At 42.6% G+C, this 22,760-nt stretch overlaps 1 protein-coding gene across 3 annotated transcripts in view; it reads right to left on the bottom strand.

Moving 5' to 3' along the window:
* Positions 1-22,760, bottom strand: part of ARHGEF7 (Rho guanine nucleotide exchange factor 7) — a 123,657-nt gene that overhangs the window by 85,981 nt on the left and 14,916 nt on the right. For 2 of the 3 annotated variants that reach the window (XM_042038687.1, XM_042038694.1), the window contains exon 2: positions 22,358-22,444. In XM_042038687.1, the coding sequence (XP_041894621.1) occupies positions 22,358-22,444 (87 nt within the window). Of the gene's footprint in view, positions 1-22,357; positions 22,445-22,535; positions 22,649-22,760 lie in introns of those variants that run through there. The other variant, XM_042038713.1, reaches the window with a different exon arrangement.

Raw genomic sequence — 22,760 nt, 5'->3', positions numbered from 1 at the left:
TGTCCTGGGTTGCAGTGTATTCTATTACCATCCTCAGGAGCCGTTGAAACCAGGTGGGGCAGTGTTTCCTTGCCTCCTCCCCCCAGACTATCTTTCTGTTAATTGCCCATCATTGTCCTGCCACCTGACTCAGAGATAACTCCCTCCGGACTATTCTCCTGTTAATGAGCCTAATCAACACTTGGCCTCATGACTCGTTACCCCATTGTGAGATGCTCCGCCCAGAGGGAGGAACCAAGCATCCCATCGTGGATATAATCTGAGGCTGAACACCAGAGACACCGGCTTCCCACTGGATTTCCAGAGGACAGGAGCTACACAGCCACCATTGGACTTCCTGAGGAAGAGCAGACTGTTTTACTACAGGATCACCGCTTCAGAGGACTGCAGCCACCATTCTACCAGACTGCTACCACCACCCTGCCTAACAGGGTGTCAGGTTGTACCTTGACTCTGTCAGTTTGACAGTGTTTTCTTTTACCTTTTTTTTCCCCTTTTCTTTAATTTCCATTAAATTGTTATTCTGACTTAGTGCCTCCCACTGGTTTGTTTTCAAACTAGTACACACAGACACAGTAGGATTGCTGAGACAGACTTGTTCAGAACAGCAGCGTTCAGAGACACACGCACGCCCAGAGCATGTCAGAGAGCAAGAGCTGGAGGTGGCTGAAAGGAGGCATCTTATTGCAAAAGATTTTGTACTACATGAGGTTATCATCTGCCTCCTAAAATAGCATGCTGGCTGTTTTACTACACTACCACGTGCTCTAACCACAACTTAAATGCCATCACATGCTCACATTTCATCTGGAACAAATGTGTGCAGCCAAGTGATCAGATGATGCACCGATTCAGCATCAATGGAGAATGAACTACAGAGCACGACCCAGAAGCACAGACCCACTGACCTCAAGTGCACTTATTTCCCCCACTGCTTATCAGCTTGGGAGTCTCATTTTGCTGTGTGCACACACACTTGTAAAAATAAAAATATTAACAGAAGAAACAGGACAATCCTTGTATCATTAAATATGTACAAGTAGCCAGAGAAGAAAGACTGAGGGGGAATTGATATCCTGACAACAGTCAGGACTTGACTGTGATTGAACATGTGGGGAAAAAAGTGGGAGAGGGGGATAAAGATAACACAGAAATGCAAGAATGAAAGAAAAAAAAGGAAAAAAATAAATGTTACACCCTTCTAGTAAGAAGGAATTTAATCAGAAATCTCAACTGCTTCCTTAATACACTGTGGAAAGTGCCAAAAATTAAGAATAAAAGCTTACTCAATTTTCATATAGCTTGTTAAAACTTTCATTTAATTTAGAATCACAAAACAGAAAAAAAGTAATTCTCAAGTAGGTAGCAGATATGAACAAGCCCCAAAACCAACACTTCAGGTTTCAACTAGAGTAAATTCATTTCAATACTTCCCTTTTAAAAATTGACTAAAGAATACAAAGCTGTATGCAAATCCCTGAGCTACAGCTCCTCCCAAGCACACCCTTTTTGATTCACAGTTTACCATTTTGATTCCTGCCAGTACAAATACTCTTTAAAAAGGGGCCTAGGGCTGGATCTCTCCCTCTCTCATGCAGGTACCTGCAACACTGTGATGCAGCATCCTCCACCATTTAACACTCCTTTTGCAAGAGCAGGCAGAGGACTTTATCCAGGAAGCAGGGACAAGCCTCACCACCACCTGCTGTGGTGACCAACCACTCCTGCCCTGGCAGGGTTGGTGGAGCTGCTTGGGCAGCCGGGGGGCCCCGTACCTTTGGCCAAGGAAGACAGAAAACTGAAGTCAATTAAATGGAACAGCCTGTAAGTTGAGGGCATCCAGCAGCTGCCAGGCCAGCAGACAAGTCATCTCTTTGAAGGACAGACACCTCAGGGAGAGACATGCAGCATGGGTCTAGGTAAACCATTCCTGCTCAGGATTTGCAAGCCCACAGATCAGTGCAAGATTTCAGGAGTAAAATCTTCCAAAATTTCTCTCACACCACCCTATACTCTTTTCACTCAGGGGGCCATTAAAGTGAACTCACAGAAAACTAATCCAGCAAGTGGAAAGCTTGCTGCAAATTTCATGAGCTAAACCAGTCCAGTATCAGACAAGACCAGCACTTGAGCCAATGCATGGGAGGGATATATCTGTCAGGGGAACAAAAAACAAACAAACAAACAGCCCAAACACTTAGCTACAGTCCAGCCACAGCCAATCATTCAGCATCATTCAGTAGTAAGCTTCTGTAAGAAATTCAAACTTAACGTTTATGGGAATATCTATAAAAATTTCCACATTCCAAACTAATAAAAGATGCCCTCTATCAGGTTACAAGCAACCACAAAAATTCAATCCACACCAATTCTACTTAGTCATAGTAATGCCTGGGGATTCAATCTGAAAGAAATAAAGATAACTTCCTTCAAGAAACCAGCTATTGCAAGAATTTGATCGTTCTGATTTATCAGCTGATACACTATATGATGGGCTTGGGTAGCCAAGCTGACAAGGGCAGCTAGAGGTGATACTATGAGCAGTCAGGCCCAACAGTTTATCTTAGTTCCTTCTTAACAGCCTCATCTCCACAGTCCAGGGTTCTTCTAGCCTCACCACCTCCCCCACTGCAGACACCTTAACTTCAGTGCCCTCTCCAAAACACAACTGCTCCCACTCCAACCTTCACAGAACAGAGTCCTCAGTCCAGCCTCTCACTGGCAACACACACTGCCTCACCAGTGCTGCCTGGGTCCTGATCCAGCATCCCGATCCAGAAAGCAGGTCCTGGGTTTCCTACAGCCACCCACTGAACACAGCAAGCCTCAGCCACCATCAGATCAATGCCAACCATACAGGGACACCCTGATCCTATCACCTGAATGCAGGTGCCCAACGCTGAGGAGTCCACGTCCGTGTACGCTGATGTCCTGTATAGTCAGGAATGTCTGTCCACAGGCACAAGAGCTTGGGACTTCTGGTGGAGGACTCAGGTATGCTACCTTGTCCTTTTACAAGTCACAGCAGTTCAGTGACTGGTAAAGATGGTTTTGGTGCGAGCTCTTTTGCTAATGTAACTGCTGCTCCTCAACAGCAAGGATTTCCTGCAGAGGCCCATACACTCCTCCAAGCAGCATCTAGGGGTGCCATCTGTGGAACCAGAACAAGCACTTAAAAATCAGTGACAGCCTATTCAGGCCCAAAACCTGTGTCTCAGATTTGCCAATAAGGAGGAATAGAGAAAGCCAAATATTACATTGTAATACTTTGCCGTGGTTTTTTCCAACAGTTTGACTCAGGTACTATCTGCATCTAAAGGTCTCAAATAGATTTTTTATATTTCTTAATTCACTTCAGAATTTCAACTTCTACAAAAACGCACAGAAATCATTTGCACAGCTTTACAGGGTGAAGAATCACATACTTTCATTTGTTATGATCTTGCCAATTGCTTGGTTTTTTCTGAGTAACCCTTAGCTCCTGAGCAAGGAGAAATAGCAAACAACCTTTCCACTTTCTCCATGCTGCCTGTTACCAAGATCATACCAACCTCACATACTCATCTCTTCTGTTGACAGAAGAGTCAATTTATCTGCACCTCACACAGACTCAATTCCTTCATTTTCTTGTAACAAGTTCTGTTAAGTCTTGAAATGGCAGACTACTCCATTTCCTTTAAATATAGCATCTCTCCCAGGCACTGCTGTAAATATAATTCATCTTGATGCTACAATTCACAGAATAGTGAGTGACCAAGCACAGCACCTTTGTGATTTGCCAGGACTCCCTGACACCTGCCAGTAAAAGAACTCAAACACTACATTGAAATTTTAACCACAGTGAAGAACATAATACTTGGCACAGCCTCAGCAGCAGAGGAATGGAAGGCAGCAAACACAAACCAAGCCTTTAAAGATCAAGGAAGGAAATAAGGGAAGAGATCCAGAGATCTATAGACCACTAAACCAAATGCCTAAGCCTGGTAAACTGATAAAAACTTTAATAATAATAAAAAAAAAAAAAAAACAAACCAGAATTTGTGAGGTTTCCATAAATAGGGAAATAGAAGAGAATTAACATTGCTTTGGTAGAACAAAGCAATTGAAGCAATTAGCCAAACATAGGGTAGTTCAGTTAATACATCATATCTGAATATCCTTTGAAAAGACAGCACAACAAGGGTTGGTTTTATTTTAAACAAAGGTAATTTGAGCTAGGACACTCCTCTTGAAGATTCAGAAGTGCTACAGAAGAAACAAACAACAGCCTGCATACAAACAACTGGGTTTCACTATGAAGGGAGTATCAAAAGTGACCCATAGAGATCCAACTTGGGAGCCACATTACCCAACAAAATGTACCCACAATTTCACAAAAGATATGAAGAGAGAACTTTGAGGATATGAAATTATTTGAATTAGTCAAAACTTGAACTCATAGCCAAGAGCCACCATACAATGTTTTCCACAGCCAAACATTAAAGTGGGGGTGAAATCCAGTGCCAACAAATGCAAAACCTACCCCAAGGCAAAATAATAGGAAAAAAAACCCCAAGCTCCATCATTACACTTGTGCAGAAATGAGTTCTCAATTAGCTATTCACACTGGCAAGTAAAAGATAACAGTGAGGTAACAACTTCAGAGCAACAATCAGCCAAGTCGTGAAGTCCAAGAAAAAGAATATTGGAAAATTAGAAAACACAAAGGTAACAGACTTTTTTACTATTTCCATAGTATTTCTGTAGCCTAAATACAGCTGTGGTCCACTGTGATACTACAAAACAAGAAAGGGTACAGAGATACAAACTGTTTAAACCAATTGAATTAATGCAATGGTATTCACATGAGGAAAAAAAACTGAACATGCTCATCTGGGAAAGAGATGGGATTTAGTGCAGTACCCTAATGCCATATGAACTCACATATAGCGTGGAGAACATCTGACATAAAGGCACCCACTGCCAACAGCTGCAGCAGCTGAGCAAACAAAAGGAAATTATTATAAAATGCATAAATAGACATGGAACTTACTGCCATAGGATGCTGTGAAGATAAAGAGAGCTCAAAAAAGAAAGCTTTAGAAAGCTATTTAAATAAGCCATAGAAGGAGGTCCATTGAGCTGTTAAATATATAGGAATACACCCCTGATTCCACAAGCAGCTCCTCAGCTATGGGCTGTCAGAAGCTGGGAAGACTTAATAGAAGGTATCATGGTCTATTTTTATCAGGGCGTCTGGGTTTTTTACGTTTTCTTCCACGCAACTACTACAGACCCACATCTCACAAGACATGGTAAGCTAACCTTTGATCTGAACTTGCATAGTTATCCTGAGGTCATTGAAGACAGTAAAACTATTTCTACATTTTTAATGCCCAAAACCAAGTTAGGCAAAAGAAGCTTCTTATGCTAGCATAGTTACTACAAAAAAACCCTCTGTAAAACACTGCTTGAGTAACAGTAATTAGCATTTATTCCCCAAATTCTCAAAACCATGCATCAAATTTTGTTTCACAATTATTATGGGATTTAAAATGTGAGCTAAGCAGTTAAATTGTCATACTGGAAGATACAGAAATATTATGACAGGAGTTACCTCTGAGAAGACTGAAAGAATATTTTACCTAGTTCAGTCTAACTGCACCATGTTACTCCAATGGTCAGTGCTGACTCCATGCCTCCCACAGGTGTACCCCCACACCTCTCCAGTGTGGGACCTGGTAACAGTTCACAGAATCACAGGGTGAGCCACAGAAAGTGGCAGGGCTGTGTCTAAGACTGTGGCCTATTGGGATTACCTGATTTCACATGAGCTGTCCACAGTCACAGCACAAGATGGGCAACAGACCTTGTTCACCCGTAAGAAAGGCAAACACTATAATGCTAATACCACTAAATGCACCACCTAAACACTGACATAACTTTGTACCACTTCAAAATTAGCTAGCAATTATGCCTAGGCTTAAATGATAGCAAGGAGATTAGCAAGAAGAAATACCACTATACCAATATGTTAAAGTTATGGCACAGAAGTAACATTTCGTTATAAAAATTTCATGTGATAGCTCCCACATGTTAATGTATCTCCCCACTTAACCTTTGCTATTTAAATACCACAAAAAAGTCAGCCTTAGTCTAGAAGAACAAGTTATGGATTATTATACTGACCCATCTTCACAGTTGATACTGTGGAGTTGAAGTTGATACTAATGGGACTTCTGTGGGAGGCTCGCAGTTTTCTAATATGCAAAGTCAAGTTTGCTGAGTTAAGGATGAGGCCTCAAGTATAACTGAAACCCCTACAGGGAAGCATTTAGAACTGAAACTATAATTTACATAATACTTTCAGATAAAAGGATACCAACCAAACTACATGGATCTACAGCATCCTCAGAAACATAATTCATCACTGTAAAGCCATAAATGGCTGTAACGCTGGTATTTAGCTCAAGTCTCAGAACAAGCCAAAGAGCACATTTTCAGCTTATTATTTCCATTACCCTCCCCAAAAATCCCATGTAAAATTCCTGCTGAGATCACTAATGTGACTAACATCAGTCTCAAGACTTCAACCTTTTAGCTGTGACACCAAAGCAGAGATCCAGTTATTTCCAGAGTCATACAGCACTGGAAATCTAACTTCTACAAGACATGCAAACTGCAAAACATACTGATTTATTAACATAGAATATGCCAGTGCAATGAAATAGAAAAGCAAAAGGCTGTTTATTAAAAGCAGTAGCTACAGCAGTGATCACAAAGATCCACCCTCAGAGGAGCACACTCAAAGGTGCTCTGCGCATGGCAAAAGGAAACGTCACATCTTGTATGGAAAATGGAGTAAAATATGCCATTCTAGAAACAGGTTAAAAAGTTAAGCAAATCTCTCCAATTGGATGCTCCAGAAGCATTTAGAAAGGCAAAGACACGGCTCCAACAAACTGGAATTGCTTAAAAATCTTCAGCAAAGTTATCTAAAAGTGTTACTGCTACTCAAAATGGTACTGCCAGCATCTTATCTTTATGGACAACATCATCAAGAAAGTGACTTGTGTTCCAAGAACCAAAACAAAAAAATTTCACCTTCTGTGGGTGAGAAACACTTTCAAATACACTGCAAGAAACAATATGAAGCTAACAAAGCACAAGTTAGGACAATATTGAAGTTTTCCAACAGATCACAGCTCCTAGTGAACAATACCAAGAGAACACTCGGTTTAACCTCTAATTAGTAACAGTAGCTCTGGAAAGAAACATACAGTTTTAAAAAATCTGACACAAAGTAACTATTAAAGAGCAGTTCTCATTTGTTAAGAACTGACTGAATATTCTTGTCCTGTACTATCAATCTGCTAAGCAAAATTTGTTTTGCCCAACCCTTTGCCAGGCTTCTGGAAGAGCCTGCACTATTTCACACCAATTGGACTGTTGCCCAAAACAACACACCTGATAAAACAATACATGTATAATGTACACATTCAGTACACACTCCTCATATTTGTGCCCTGCAACATAATCAGTTTTAGGGTACCCCAACAATAAATCTACCCATGAAGACTGTGCTCAAAGCTTGAAGCAATGGTCTTCACACTACCTTTTACATGCAATTCCTTTCAGACAGACTTTCAAACCATAATCCCAAACTTCAAGCCACCTTTTAAAATGGAGTTAAGCCATAATGCAATGTCTGTATCGTACCAAAGCAATTCAAGTCCTGCTTCATGGCAATTCACCACCTTAAAGGCCATGATTTGAGTGCTTCTGAACAATTTAACTTCCATAGTACTAGAAGCCACTGGGCCTTCCAACATAAGAGTATCTCCTGCCCAGTGCCACCTTGCCACCCTAACTAATGGCCAAGGTATTCTGTCAAAATCTCTTCAGGCCAAGAGAGCAGGTGAGCAGCTGTGCTCTCTCCAAGTTGCTTGAGAGCAAGTTCTCTGAATGTCAAACAAGCCACAGCTCACTGCCTGTGAGGAGGCTGCATCTGCTTGCATAAAGTCCCTCAGAGAGGCTTTTTAAAAGGCAGGAAAGCAAAGGAGGAGAGAGTTTCATGCTGTGATTTCATGTCATTCATTAACTCACAAGAAGGGCACCCAAGGCTTCCTCTTTTGGACTACAAAGCCTCCCTATTCTCCAGAAGAAGAAATGCACAAAGATGAAAAAGTTGCCTTAATATTAAAAACAGCATTATTTCAAACAAACCTCAGTTTATCTCACTTCAAGCATCACCAGTTACCTGAGGGTAGACACTGCCATGGAAATATAATTATTTCCCTTGGGTAGTTTATCTAATGAAACTATTAGTATTCAACAGGTAGTGAGGACACTCCTTGATAAGACCTGCCTTAACTACTACCAAGAACAGATTGAACTTGAGAGCAATTACAGGCAGCACTTAGGTAGAATTCAATCCAGCTTCAGCACTTCACTACTTCAGTAGTGAAGTAAAACAATTAAGGCCCTATTTGAAGGACTGAACACTGCAGTACATCCACCCCAACAGTTCAAGTCTCTTAAGAGGCACGAGTAGAGAGGTCTGACAAGCTTTACCTCCAAGAGAAAGCAACTGCCCAATTCAAACAATGCGAAACAAAACCTACGCCCAGAAATGAGGACGGAGAGCATGGCAGACAAAGAATGACACAGCCAGAGTATGCTTCACTTAAATTTAGGAAACTATTTTTCAGATGTCTGGGTCAATGCTGTCTTTTTTTGTATCCCTAAAGACTTGACCCTACCCACCACAGGTCTTCCTCTGGAGAGACTTCTGTTGTTGACCATAAAATAAGCTTCTCCATAACTAACTTCAGCTGGGATCCATGAGACAGTGCAGAAGCCAAGAGAAGGCAAGGGTGGTGCTGCAGAGACCTGCAACCTTTGCAAAACCCTCTTGCTTTAATTACAATGTCAGCTACAAAGTTGCACTCTCCCTGGCCCATTAGTTTTTGAGCCCATCACCCACTTTGCTGTAACAAACTGAACTAGCTGAAAACTAAGTCAATCCGGTTTTTTTCCTGGAGTAGTTCTCTGCATTTCAAGCACCTGACCAGCACCAGAGCTGGTCTACAGTAAGCAGTTAGAACAGATACAAAAATACTTGTCTCTTCAACCAGAGACAGCACTGACCTTGGAAACATCAGAAATCAGGGTTAGACAGCTGATGCTAACCTAGGAATGACAGGAGTGAGGAAACAGAGGCAAGCCACCTAGGAAAACATTGCAGAAAGGAACATCAGAACTCAAAATACAAGTGGAAAAACGGAGCCAACAAGAAAGAGAGAATGGGAGAGGAGAAACAAAGTTACTAAGATCTTGGTGTAGAAGCCAAGTCATATTATCCCTCTGCTATCAACACTTAGAAAACACAGCAGTCGAGAACATGCTTGTCTCTTCCCAGCTCAGCACACAGCAGAAACCTGAGCTTACCGCCACTGGCAGATAAGCTGACAGCTCAGGTACAGAGGTTGATCCGGAGACACAGCAGATCTCCCACACATCACCAAGCTGCCACAGAGAATTTTCTGCCTCTGTACTTTTTTTGAAGTCTAGGATCGCCTAAAGATGATCTACATATTCACTGTACAATAATCTACCCTCCCACTTTGTGCCAGCCCCAGCTCTTTCTTGACCTCCAAAAGGTCAATTTGGTAAGAAAGAAAGCAACTTAGTAGGGTTACTTCTACCAGCTGACCTTCCTGCACCATCTCACCTTGGAGTCTGCCAAGCATCCATGCTAGATGATGGATGGGCAAGAAATAGGCAAATGATAGCACGTGTCACCGCTGCTCTACTGCCACAATGGTTTATCTGCCCTAGGACCACAGCCTGGCTTCAGCCTGCTCTGCCTCAGGTTTGCACTCACAGCTCCAACTGAGGCCCAGAGGAGCTGTGTGAAACCATGCACACTGGAGGCTGCAGCTCAAGCACCGTGAAACAAGGGTAATACCACTCCTTCAGAAACCAAATCAAAAAAAGTATTGTGGAAAGCACTACATCCACACAACAGCTACTAACTCTGCCTCTGAACTAATACTTAAATCCAAGAAAAGTCTGAGACCAGCCAATGAATAAAGGGAGAGCAATGAACAGCTTTCCAGCTGGAACTAGGCAAGGTTCCTAGAAAAAACTGAGCAATTACTTATTTAGCACAATGCACATACAGAGGGGGGCCAATAACGCTTTTTGGGTTTGGTACAGCAATTTCTTGGTCAAAACCTTAGTAACATCCACATCAAAAATGGAACTGAGGAAAGTGTGGTGTGCAAAAGTTAAGTCTACGGTTGTTCTAGTCTTGCAATGCTTTTACAATACAAAGGTAAGTATTACACCTACCTATTTTAAACTAAACTAATACAAAAGCTGGTTTATTTACACCTGTGCAAAACAACCCCAAATTTTGAGTTTGTCAATTGAGGACAACAGACTGCAGCATTTTAAGTTAGAAGAGTCTCTCATTTCTATCTCAAAGTGTACTTTCCCAAGACCTGAGATTTTTTTGAGTGCTTTAAAGGCACATATACATTCTTCTGCATTTGCTGACAACAGCTACAAATAAAATTACACTCATTCACTTAGTTTTGAATGCTATAGTGACATTTTAAATATCTCTAGCAAGAAATACTAGCAAAAAAATTAAGAGATAATCCATCTTAATAAGCAAGTACAGGCAGGAAAGAAACCAGCTAGCTGACTGGCATCCTCAAAACTGCTGAGCCCTCCAAGCCAACTAATTAACTTAGGCCATAAATAATACGTAGATGTGGTCAATTTAACTATCAGCAGTTTACAATATCAAAGTCAGGTAATTACTACAACTTTGTATTCTAACAATGAAGAATTACTGTTTCAGTTTTATTGCCAAGTACAGAAAATAACTTTAGCTGCATTTATCCATGAAGTTTACCTTTTGCAAAATGTTCATGTGACACCAGGGTGAACAACTAGCCTAAGGCAAAGGGTGTGAAAATGCATTTTCTTGTAATTTATTTTATGCTGCTACAAGCCCACAGGGTGGATAGATTTAAATGGCCTATTCAAATAATGATTAGATTAGTACAGATTAACATCCTGTTCCATGTTTGTAATTCAAACACTTTCCTAAACATTTGGCATCAATCTTTAGGGGAAAAAAAAGTGAGCGATTATCCTATCTCCACACACTTAAATACTTTAACATATATGACTTAAATGCTTTAACAACAAAAGACTTTGACTGAACAACAAAATATGATGAACTGTCATGATTTCTGCAGAGGCTTGCTTTTAGACAAAACATGCTAATTGCTTAAAGTGTACATTTTGAAGGCACCCTATGAAGCTAATAAACATATAGAACATGGAAAAAAAAAAAGCACTTCAATATGTTTGAACAGAAAACCAGTTAATTTCACAAGTAGGAATCTTTGTGCCTGATGACTTAAAACCATGTGCTTCCAGCACTTTCTGCTAAGAGACTTAAGAATCAGGAACTGTCTTTTTTTTACCTCATTTTTATTCATTAATTAAGTGAACAAGTGGGGGGGGGGTGTGATAAATTCCACCCCCTCTCCCAGTCTCTTTGCTTTGTACTGACTGAATGAACTCAAAACATTGGAAGAATAGACTGCTCCAGTTAAAAAGTATGTAAAGGTTTATTTTAGATTGGGTTGCTGCTGTCAATGGAGGATGTCCCAGACTCCTCCTTTCTCCACTGTGTCCTCTGTGCCAGTCACTCAATCCAGCTCTGAGGGTTGGTTACACTGGAAGAAAAATCTAACCCACAGATTGGCAGGGAAGCAATGAACAGTTCATTGGGAGTCTGTCAGATCATCTAAAAATAAAACAAGATGTTTCTGCTTGTATCTCTTTAGAAATAAACATGAAGCATAATGTAAATTCATCATCTAGATGATGTAAAAGTAATATACAGGCAGTACACACTTGCTGCCAGAGTTTACAACTCTGTTACGAAAGTAAAACATGGAACAGACAGATGCCTTGCTAGGGGTGCTTCCATTGCAACTCACATTGATCTAAACCAGTGTGCCCTTCTCTGCCATGCTCAGTCACTGCCAGGCAGGTGGGCAACGGGAAAACAGATACCTGGAGTACCTATTCTTGAAATTTTTCAGAGAGGAACTGAAAGAAGGAGGGGAAGGGGGAAACAGAAGAGATAATTAAAGCTAGGGCAGTGGTTTGGTTTTCAGCAGTACTTGCTTAGGAGAATTGCTTTTGCTGGCACCTCCAGCCAACACTCTTCTAAAAACATCATGCAAATCAGCCTAGGGAACTGCTGTGAAGCAAGAATGGACATCACATTGAGAACACTTGATCAGGCAGGAACTTTGCAAGTTATTTAACAAGCATATATCTGGCAAAAACTATCAAGCATATCCTCACCACATTCTCACTAACCATCACTAGTCCTCTCTCCGATAAGAAGTCTTCTGCCCTCCTCAAGGAAAACATGTCAGGGGTAGGGGTAGAAAATAAGAGTGGAGAGCATGGGAATAATTTTTTAAAAATCTAGAAATTAAAAAAATCACTCAGCGCTAGCAGGAGAGGATCTGTGAAGATGCCCTTCATAAACAGGAAGTATGTCAGCTAGCAATGGCACGTATTTGTTTTTGGGTTCCCCCACTGCTAGTTTTTCCTGTATTGTTCTACAACCTGCACTACTGCACTGCACAAGCTGCACTACTACTTTTCATAGGGCTGGTGAAGCAAGTAGCATCGAGGATTTGTATCAAAGGAGCTTGGCTCAGTATTTAATGTTTTATTTGTAAATGAGACTCTAAGGAACTGCTACTTAACAGTTCCTAAACACTCCATTCAAAGCAGCATGGCTAACAATAGTCAAAGAACTGGAAGAAGTCAGTAACTTCAGCTGAAGTTTGGGGAGAAAAGAATAAATCAGGATTTCATCTGCTAAAAATGAGCCTCTAGTCCCAGCCCTTCAGAAAGCAACGGGTACCCCAAGAATGCTTCACCCTCACCCTCCTGGCCACAAAGGTAAAGAGGGCAGCTGCTGGGCTGCCTATACACAGGCTCCCAGCAAAAGCTGCCAGCAGGGCAGAGCCACCTCGGGACACCACTCAGGCAGACAGCCCTGCACGAGAAGGAATACCCCTCTTCTTTCCAAGGCACCAGTGCTCAGGCTCATGTATTTGCACTTAGCCCACAAGATGGCACTGACAGAAAAACTTTGCTCCCTCTTTTTTCTTCTCTCTCTGCCTCTCTCTGTCACCAGGCTCACCACTGGCCCTGGACTGATTCAGAGGAGGACTGCCACCTACTGAAACACCACATCATTTTCCCACATAGCTCATTTTCCCTCCTAACCTGCCCCCAAGTTACCCAGCCAGCTGGATCCTGCTGGCTTCATCCGAGAGGAGGAGTATGAGGCACACAGCTGAAGGCAGGTTATTTTCAGTAACAAGAGTCCGAGGTTTTCAGCACTACAATTTTCCCCATTACCCAGAATTTTTCAGTATTTCCTGAAAAACTGAAAGACCTGAAAAAAGCTAGCAGTGTCAAAAAAACATACTGCTCCTCACACAGGCAAACTCCAGCTCCCAGTAATACTGACAGGACCAACCCAGCATCAGACGAAACACCTGAACACAGTTAACTATAGTGAAACAGAGGGCTCAAGCTGAAACATGCAAGTGCTAGAGCCATTTGTGTATTCAGCTGAGCACAGTAAGATAACTCCCCTTAAGGAAATGGAGAAATCACCATATTCTAATATTTCTTTTCCTTTTAATTAGAGCAAGGCACTTTTCACTCTCATCAACACCATCTTTCAAAAATCAAGCCTGTGAAAACTACTCTCCACAGCAGAATGCATATCACCTTTCCCACACATGCCAGGATATTTACATGCAAGCAGAAGTCAGGAACAGTTGCAAAGCTGGAAGCACTTAAGAAATCAGAGCAACTCACAAAAGACCTATATTTGGTACTCCATCATTTACAGATAATTGAAGTAATTTATGTCGACTCTTAAGTTCAAAGTAAAATCAAAAGATTCTGGTGAGATGACAGTAAACAAAAGCATCAGCCTGTTTTGCCAGGCTGGACTCTCTTCTGCGTAGTCCTCATTTGAGGTAAGCTTCAAAGCCAACTGCTCTGCCAGAATTCCTCCCTTGCCAAAATGATGCAACACAGTCATTGTCACAAGAGGAGAAAGCTTTCCAGGTTCCTGCAGAGATTAAGCACTGACATCTCACATACTGCAGGATGCACTTCAGATCTGAGGACCTTCTTAGTACAAAAGCACACATTAAAAAAACACAGTGTTATGTCATTAAGGTCTGTGGGCACTCAAGTTTTCTTCACACAATATACCACCACCTATAACCTATTTTGTATATTTTTTGTTTTTCCTCTGTCACACATGCTTGGGAAACAATCTGACTCCTAATAACAAAGTAACTGTGTTCAGTATACACAAGTGTAGTTGTATAGTGCAAGATTTATCTACATTTCTATTTTTAGTATATTTGCCAGCTAAAAAAAAAATCTCAAAACTATTAAAGAGAAGTGTGTGTCTAGAGAGGGAGTCTCAGACCTCCTAAGTCCAGCTTCATGAGGTATTCATAAAAATCACAACAGCAACTAACAAGACCATAACCATCCTCTGGGTAGTAAAAAGGCATGCAGGTCCTGACACAAACAAGATCTGACTTCTGAAATGCACTTCCCTGCTGACCACTGGCCTCATAGCAGGTGCAACACTGTCCCGAAGCTGTCTCCATCCCTGCTGTTGCTCTCTTGCTGACAGGGACAGAGCAGCTCGCCTGTTCTCCTCCCAAGACCTGCCTTCACACCTGGCACTCCCACCACCTCTGCAGAGCTTGCTCCCTGCTCAGGGCTAATCAGAAGAGCCCCCCTTCCCACAGCTCCCACCCTTCAGAAAAGCAGCAGATGAGCCCTTCCTCACTGTACTTCACAACGAAGGAGGGCAGGAGAAGGCTAAAGAAATCAAAGAGCAAGAACACCTCTGACAAGTCAGGAGAACAGTGTAAATCAGGAAGCAGACTCTTCTCCCTTTTTATGCCTTAAGGACTCTGAAGTTCTGCTCAAAACCCTCCAACTCTCTCTACCCATCCTCTTCTTCCAACTTTCCTAGTTTTCACACTTTCCCTCACATGATTAACTCCTATCAAAGAGGCACTGAAATTCTCTTGTGAAAACAGTTTGCTATATTTGAGCTTAACACTGAAGTCTTCTGTGCATTCTCAATTAATAGTGCAATACATTTTAATTGCTAGATGAAGGTTCATTTTATTCTCAAGATCCAAACAAACACCACAAATGAAGCAGTTGCACAGAAGCCTCTCCCAAACCACAGAGCAACTCATTTGCAAAACTACTCTGAACAGATCTGTACCAGTGCTGTGGTTTAACCTGGCAGGCAGCTAAACACCAGAGCCATTCACTCACCCATCCCCCAACCTCTGCTCCTCCCACAAGTGGGATAGGGGAGAGAATTTGAAAGAAAGGTTAAACTCATGGGTTGAGATAAAGGCGGTTTAATATGACAGAAAAGGAAGAGGAAATAACCACAATGATAAAAGAATATAGAAAAGAAGTGATGCACAGGCACCCGTTGACCAGGGCCCAGCCAGTCCCCAAACAGCAGGTGGACACCCCCCAGCCACCTCCCCCCAGTTTTAGTGCTGAGCATAACACCACATGGTGTGGGGTATCCCTTTGGGCAGCTGGGGTCAGCTGACCTGGCTGGATCCCCTCCCAACTTCCTGTCCCCCAATCTTCTCCCTGGCAGGACAGCACAAAAATCTAAATAGTCTTTGCCTTAGTGTAAGCACTGCTCAGAAACAACTGCAGCAGTGAGTTACTAACATCATTCTCACTCTAAATCCAAAATGCAGCACTATACCAGCTTCTAGGAATAAAATTAACTCAATACCAGCCAAAACCAGGAGGACTAGTTAATATTTACTGTGTCACTTCAATTTGCCTTGTACATGTTGACCACCAAGACGTGACTGAAACATTTTGGATGTTTCACTAGCCTCACCATCACATATGCTTCATGCAGCAAAGAAAGGAATGTGCACCCATGATAAATCCATTGTGCCAGACTCTCTACATGCACACTGTCTTATGTGTTTGTGTTCAAAGTACCACAAATCGTGCAATACAAAAGAACTGGCAGGAATTAAAATATTCATGGCCCAATTCAAAATTTCAAAATTATTTTTTACTTGGAAACTACTGAACAGAGACCTCAAGTGGAAAAAAAAAAAAAAAACAACCAAAAACACCAAAAAAACCCCTACCACATTCCCCAGCTATTTGTTACAAAGACACACTTGCAATCCACCTTTGTTACTTGATAACTTAGTCTTTTTAAAATTATCATATATCAGGGGCTTTCGAACATGTACCCAATCAGGAGATTCATTCTTTGCCTCTAATGAAGGCCACTGGAGTGACTTTAGTCAAGAGGTGACAGCACAATACCATGCTACTGCTGATGCAACAAGCTGGGCAGAATCACAAGCAATAAATTCTCATGGAAAGAGAAGGAAGGTTTAAGTGAAAAGGGAGCCACGTAAGGATCTGAAAAGCTGCCATGCACATTTGTGGTTTAGACTGTGTTTTACTAAATAAAACTCCAACAGTTTCTGATACTACCATTCCTCCCTGTCCAGTGCTTGCTCCTGCCTCTCTGTGTCACCTTCTCAGCTACCATGACACCATGCATGAATGGTATACAAGATGAGGAACTGGCTTAATCTCAGAAAAAAATTACTATTTTTCCACCATTCTATCTGTAAGATACCCTTAAAGTAGTATTCAAAGGCTTCTCTTCAACAGGAATACAAAGGGTTGGTGAACACATGAAACACTGACTCAGTCCTAGGCCTGCTACTCTGTGCATCATAAAAATACTTTGTATCAGAAGAAGCCATTCTTATGAAAACAATGTAAATAGTCAAGCAACAGTATCTCCCTGTCTTTAAAAACACATATTTACACATGAGAGAAACTATATAAATTGAGGGTGTGAAGGAGAGAGAAGTAGTCACATCTTGGAGGTCTGTATGTACAAGACAAGTTGCAGTGACACACTGCACTTCACTGTAAGCAATATCTGAAATATATTCAGAATAGTTTTGCGAACAAGTAGAAATTAAGGTGAGAGTTGGGGGGAGGAATACAATAGACATATCTTAATTAAAAGATGCAACTTATCCCTTTTGAAAAAATATACCAGTAAGATTTCAGCCTCCAAATAAAACTTCCCAATGTGCAGTCTGTAAGCAAAGAATGGTATCTTTAAAACATTGAAATTCTGGAAAATGTTTACAACATTTAAGAATCATGAAGGCATTTGGCAGCACACCTTCTGTGTTAGAAAGACATTGCGTTGGAATAAACCCAGGAGCAAATCTAAAGAATATTGTTCCTGACAAAATAAAGATGATAGTCTGAACAAGGGCTGAAAGGAATAGATAATTTAATTTCTGTATCATCGTCATAAGACTGGCATAAAGGTCTTCAGTACTAGAAACCTATTTATTCCTAAATCACTGACAAGTGAATGTCAGCCAAGTCCATCCACACTAGCAGCATAGCTCTACACCTTCCTTACACAAACAGGTCTCTGAAAGCCAACTGGCAGAATACCTTTCCAAGTCCACACTGCTAGAAGGATTGTAGCCATAATGATCTAAAGAACTGGGCAAGGCTCAGAGGAAAGAAGCATCACCTAACAGAGGAACTGCTATGGTAGGTGTGCGTGTAAGGGAAGAAGACAGGCAGGCACCCTTGCGCCCAAAAGATTACCTGGTCTAACAGAATGACACTGGCACCCCTTACAAACTTTTCCCCATGGCCAGAGCTCCATTAGAGACATTCAGAAGCATTTGTATATCTTGATTAAATCTTGAGAACTATGAATTATATTTCACAAATTTGCATACAGTGTTCTGAACCTTAAGGGCAAATCCCTCTTGTACAAGAGGTTTTATAATATACAAACACAGGATCTCCTTAGACTGTGTATGACTGACAGGTTTGCTTTATTTCTTCTTTGGTTAGTTTATTATAAAGTCCTGGGTTTGGCATTGCTGCCTCTGACCATCCTTGAATCCTAGAGGCAAACAGGTCTCTTGGCAGGTAGAGAAAAGGGTCTCAGATCCATGGCTTCTTTTTACATTAGGCATTTGCTATCTCACTCATCAGTAAAAAAGTCAGAAACACAAAATATTTTTGAGCTCAAGAAACCTGTTAACGTTAGATATTTGCAGATAAGCAAGCACTAATCTTTTATTTGATTAAAGCCAGCAAAAAAATCCTGCAAGGTGCTACTTATGGAATTTGATCACACAGACCATGGTGTTGTTCACGGGATATATATCAAGCATTCTGCCCTTTAAACACCAGACACTAACATGGTTTTCCATTAACCTATTTTTGTTTATTATTCTACATTCAACTGCTCCTCAAACAAACTTCACTGCTGTTGAACTATAGAGTGATTTCTCCAGGGCCTGTTTTTGGTCCTGCAAGCTGTCAAACAGCTCTGGTCAAAGAATAAGAAAAGACAGCATTATATTCAGGAAGCTCCTTCAAGCTCCTTTGAAAGAGAACAAAACTAGAGTAACATGACACAGGTACAAGATAATCATAATGGCAAAACTTGCTACGGCTCAGGTAGAAATAAGTCACCACTTTTTCATTTTTCTCTCCTTTGCCAGACTTCTGTGGAAGATATACCTGCAGTGAGTTCCTTCTTACCTATGCATATCCACCCATATTCTTCCAGAACAGAGTCCCTCTTGTACAACAAGTACCTATGACCCTGTTTTGAAAAGCAGGTCACGCTCCTCGGAAGGAAGTACAGTTAAATGTCTTCCCACCCAAAGAGAAAACTGGGTGGGAAAACAGCCTTTAAAGCAAAAATGGCAAGAACAGTATATAGCAAATATTCTGTTTGCTTAAGGAAAAGGTGCACAGTAAGTTGTGAACTGACAACACAGGTGACTATTCTACAGCCTCTTCCATCTATACACACATTCAGCAACAGCACTGAAGGCTCAAAGTAGAATAAACTACTCAACACTACAATTATTCTAAGGAAACACTGACAGTTTTCAGAAGGGAAAAAAAAATTCAGAAATTCAGTCCCTGGTGGAGGTCTTAGGACGACTTTTTCATTAATAGGTCACAGTTCCTTGTATCTGCATACAAGAAAACTGTAAAAATAATTTTTAAAACCCAATACTTGCAGACCATTCTTCTGGTTATTTCTGGAATCACACTTTGCTTTACAAAGATTGCTGCAAGCTCCAAATCAAGTATTCTCTTTTCTCTGGAACCTTTAAGATCAAAAAAATACTGGGGAGTGTGGGAAGAGAGCCATTGGTTTCCTCTGAGGAACAGCAATCCTTCTCATTAGAATTTGAAATACCCTTTCTGAATGTTTTATTATCTTTCTAACAGCCCAAACTTACTGGGAAGCAAGAAGAAGAAAATAAGAACAGCTTTCAGACACCAGCACATTTCCAAACCAACAGATTTTCTCATCTCTGCCCGTTATTTTCTGCATAGGAAAACAACCGAAGTTATCATGTCCTCTAATAAAAAGATCCACAGATGAAAGCATCTCTAAGAAGCCAGCTACTGCTGTGCAACTTTCCATTAACCACAGCAGTTTATCAAATTCTCAAACATGCCATAACAAAGTCTCCAAAACTGGAGACACAGAGCTCCAGCAAGACAAGGAGCTCTGACATGACTTCATAAAAATACAATACCACTGTTTCCAAAGACCAGTTCAGATCTGGGAGCAAAAAGTGCTTGTGCAATGCTGATCTTAGGCTAATCAAACCACTACCATGCTTTTACTGGGCTCACAGAATTACAGAGAAATCATCTGATCCCACTATATATAACTCAGATTCAATGTAAGGCTCAAGAGCAACCCTTACAAGTCACGGAAAACTCCACATTGTGGAATATTTATTAGGAAAAGCACCACATTAGTGCACAGAATAATGTCACATCTCCCCACATCACCCTAGAGCTTTCTCTGATACCCACATTGTCCAAATGTTTCTATTATTTAAGGTACCACATACATATCCACCCCTTTGTCAAATATTTGTACTCACCACCAACTCCTTGTTAGCTAATTTGCCCTCTCTGAAAATATCCCCTAAAGTGGTTCCAGAGATGCTCTTCACACTCTTCACTCAATGCAATCTCTAAACCTGATGGTGACTCAGGAAGCATTACACAGACCCTGCACAGGGGAGCTGTGGCATCTCCCCATTTCCCACAGTGAGGAAGGCACAGATTCACCAGGGCTGACTCACACCTTGTTAAGGGAGGGACGGGAAAGAGCCCAGGACCAGCGGATGGCCAAGAGGCCCCTGCCAGCTACTCCCTGGTTGAATCCGGGTTGCCATCTTTAGCCACAGTTAGGGGGTTGGAAAAATTAATGAGAAAACAACAGGGAACAGACAATGTACAAACCATAAATACACGCACAAGAACTCCATAAGCCCAAGCATTTGTGCCCCTTCTTGCCAGCTTCTGAACTCTCTGGTAGCTTGGGAGTAATTCCCGTTCCAACATGCTGAGCTGGAAGCTACTGCTGCCAGTTACCTCCACGTAAGAAAGGTGTTTCCGGCAGTCTTGCTGAGAAGCCCCTGAGGCCAGGTTAACAATTTGACTATTCCCAAAAATATTCAGGCTCTCAGAACAAGGCCAAAATTATTTTTTCTTTTAATCATTTTCTTGTCACCCCAAGGAAAAGAGCTGACAAAAGCTTTCTGCAACTAGAAAAGAGACCAAACTGCAATGCTGTAACTATGCCCAGCCTGTCACAATTGCAATAGCTTCAAGCTTTGTGAGAGATTTAATGAAGGTAATTAGTAAAGGGGAGGGGAAGATATTAATGCTATTTTCCCCCTCTTTGACATTTACAACACTCAATTTATTTCTGCATTGAAGTACCTCCTTCCCCAGTGCTCTCCAATTCATGAATGCCTACCACTTGAAGTTTGGGTCTACTCACACATAAATGTTCAAAACATGAAAAACTCAATGCAGCTCTAGAAAAGACAAATGGGAGTGACAGCTGCTCCAAAGCAAAAAGGAATGCTTGACATAATGCACTGTTCACCCCAGAACCTGGTTTCTGAGTATTTTAGGACTTAATCTGGTTTCTCTCCCAAGAAATCCTAGGCAATTTTCTATGTATTTGGAGGGGAGAAGGGAAGGCAGGTAAAAATGTAAGGACTTATTCACAAGACACGTGCTAAAAGAGGTCTTAATTTCCATCTTTATCCATGAGGGAACCTAAGATTAAGGGCAAGTCCTGTAAGTATCATTTATTTCACTAATGATACTTCACTGTTTAGAGGCCTCCAGGAAGCAATCAAAGTCTTTTTTAATGACATTCAGTTACTGGCTGGCAAAATCACAGGCAAGACCAGAAGTACCATAAGACCCTGTGAATTAATTAAGGCAACACTACATTAATTTAAGTTCAGAAGCCCTAGAAACCAATTTTTCCACCCAAAAAAATGTCTCCAAGAACTGAAATTACAATACCTCTCACTTTCCAATGCAGAGAAGCTGAAACCTGTTTTTAATCTCATCAGTTCCTTCCCACACACCAACATCAAGTAAACTCGACAGCAGTATGTACTTGCTATAGCTAAATATACCAGCAATATTCGAGAACCTAATCTGCAACCCTGCGAACACACATTCGGAAAAGATGGCAGTTTGCTGGGCTTTTATGTAACGCAAATTTAAATAGAAGCAGCACCTGCCATTTTCTTCAATTAGCATTTCACTCGGCTGTAGGCAACTTAATTTCTCCAAGCCGACCACTGTGCTTCCAGAGCAATAAATCGGAATAAATCGGACACAATTTATACGTACCAAGCATTCACTCGGGCAGAACAGCAGTGGTTTTAGGCGCCCCGGGGCCAGGCAAGCCCCTTGCCCGGCACTCGGTGTCTGCAGTGACAGAGGGACGGGGCGCGCCCTGCCCGCCCAGCGCCAGCCGAGGAGCGGCGCGGCCCTTCCACGCGGTACCGGCGCACCCCGGCCCCGGAGCCGAGCCGAGCCGCCCCGAGCCGCCCCGTGCCCAGCGAGCGCGGCTCCGCCGGGGCGCGGCCGCCACCGCGCCGCATCGGGCGCCGCGGAGAGGCCACCGAGGCAGCCCCGGGAGGACGGCGGCGGCTTCCCCGCAGCCCCCCGGGCCCGCAGCCAGGGGAGGGGCGGCCGCCACCATCTTGTAAGCCGCGTCCCCGGGCACAAAGGGAGGGCGAGAAACCCCCCGCCCCCAGGACCGAGCCGGGCGCCCCCAGCCCCGACTCACCTCCAGGCGCAGGGAGGCACCGCAGCCCCGCAGGAACTCGCGGATGTTGCTCAGGCACTCGCCCTCCGTCCGCGGCTCCGGGTACACCTGCAAGAGAAGAGGCGGGCGGCTCAGCGCGGGGATGAGATAGGACCGCACCGCACCGGAGCGGCGTCCCCCACCCCGCCGCTCCCCTCACCTCCCGCTCCCTCCGCAGGCAGCGGCGCCGATCGCTCCCACTGGAGGGTTTGAACCGGGAAGTAAACACGGAGCACAGGAAATGGCGTGCGAGGGCGGGGGGCGGCGGGCAGGAGCGCGGGCAGCGGTGCCCCGGCTAGGCGCGGTCGCGGGCGGCTCTGCCCCGGCGGGGCGGGCACAGGGAGGCAGGGAGGCAGGGAGGCAGGGAGGCAGGGAGGCAGGGAGG

This window comes from Corvus kubaryi, unplaced genomic scaffold (genome assembly GCF_017639235.1).
Source record: "Corvus kubaryi isolate FWS band 111438036 unplaced genomic scaffold, C.kubaryi_AGA036_p1.0 133, whole genome shotgun sequence".
Taxonomy (NCBI): domain Eukaryota; kingdom Metazoa; phylum Chordata; class Aves; order Passeriformes; family Corvidae; genus Corvus; species Corvus kubaryi.
The sequence above is the reverse complement of the archived record's forward strand: the minus strand, read 5'-3'. Positions and strand labels throughout refer to the sequence as shown.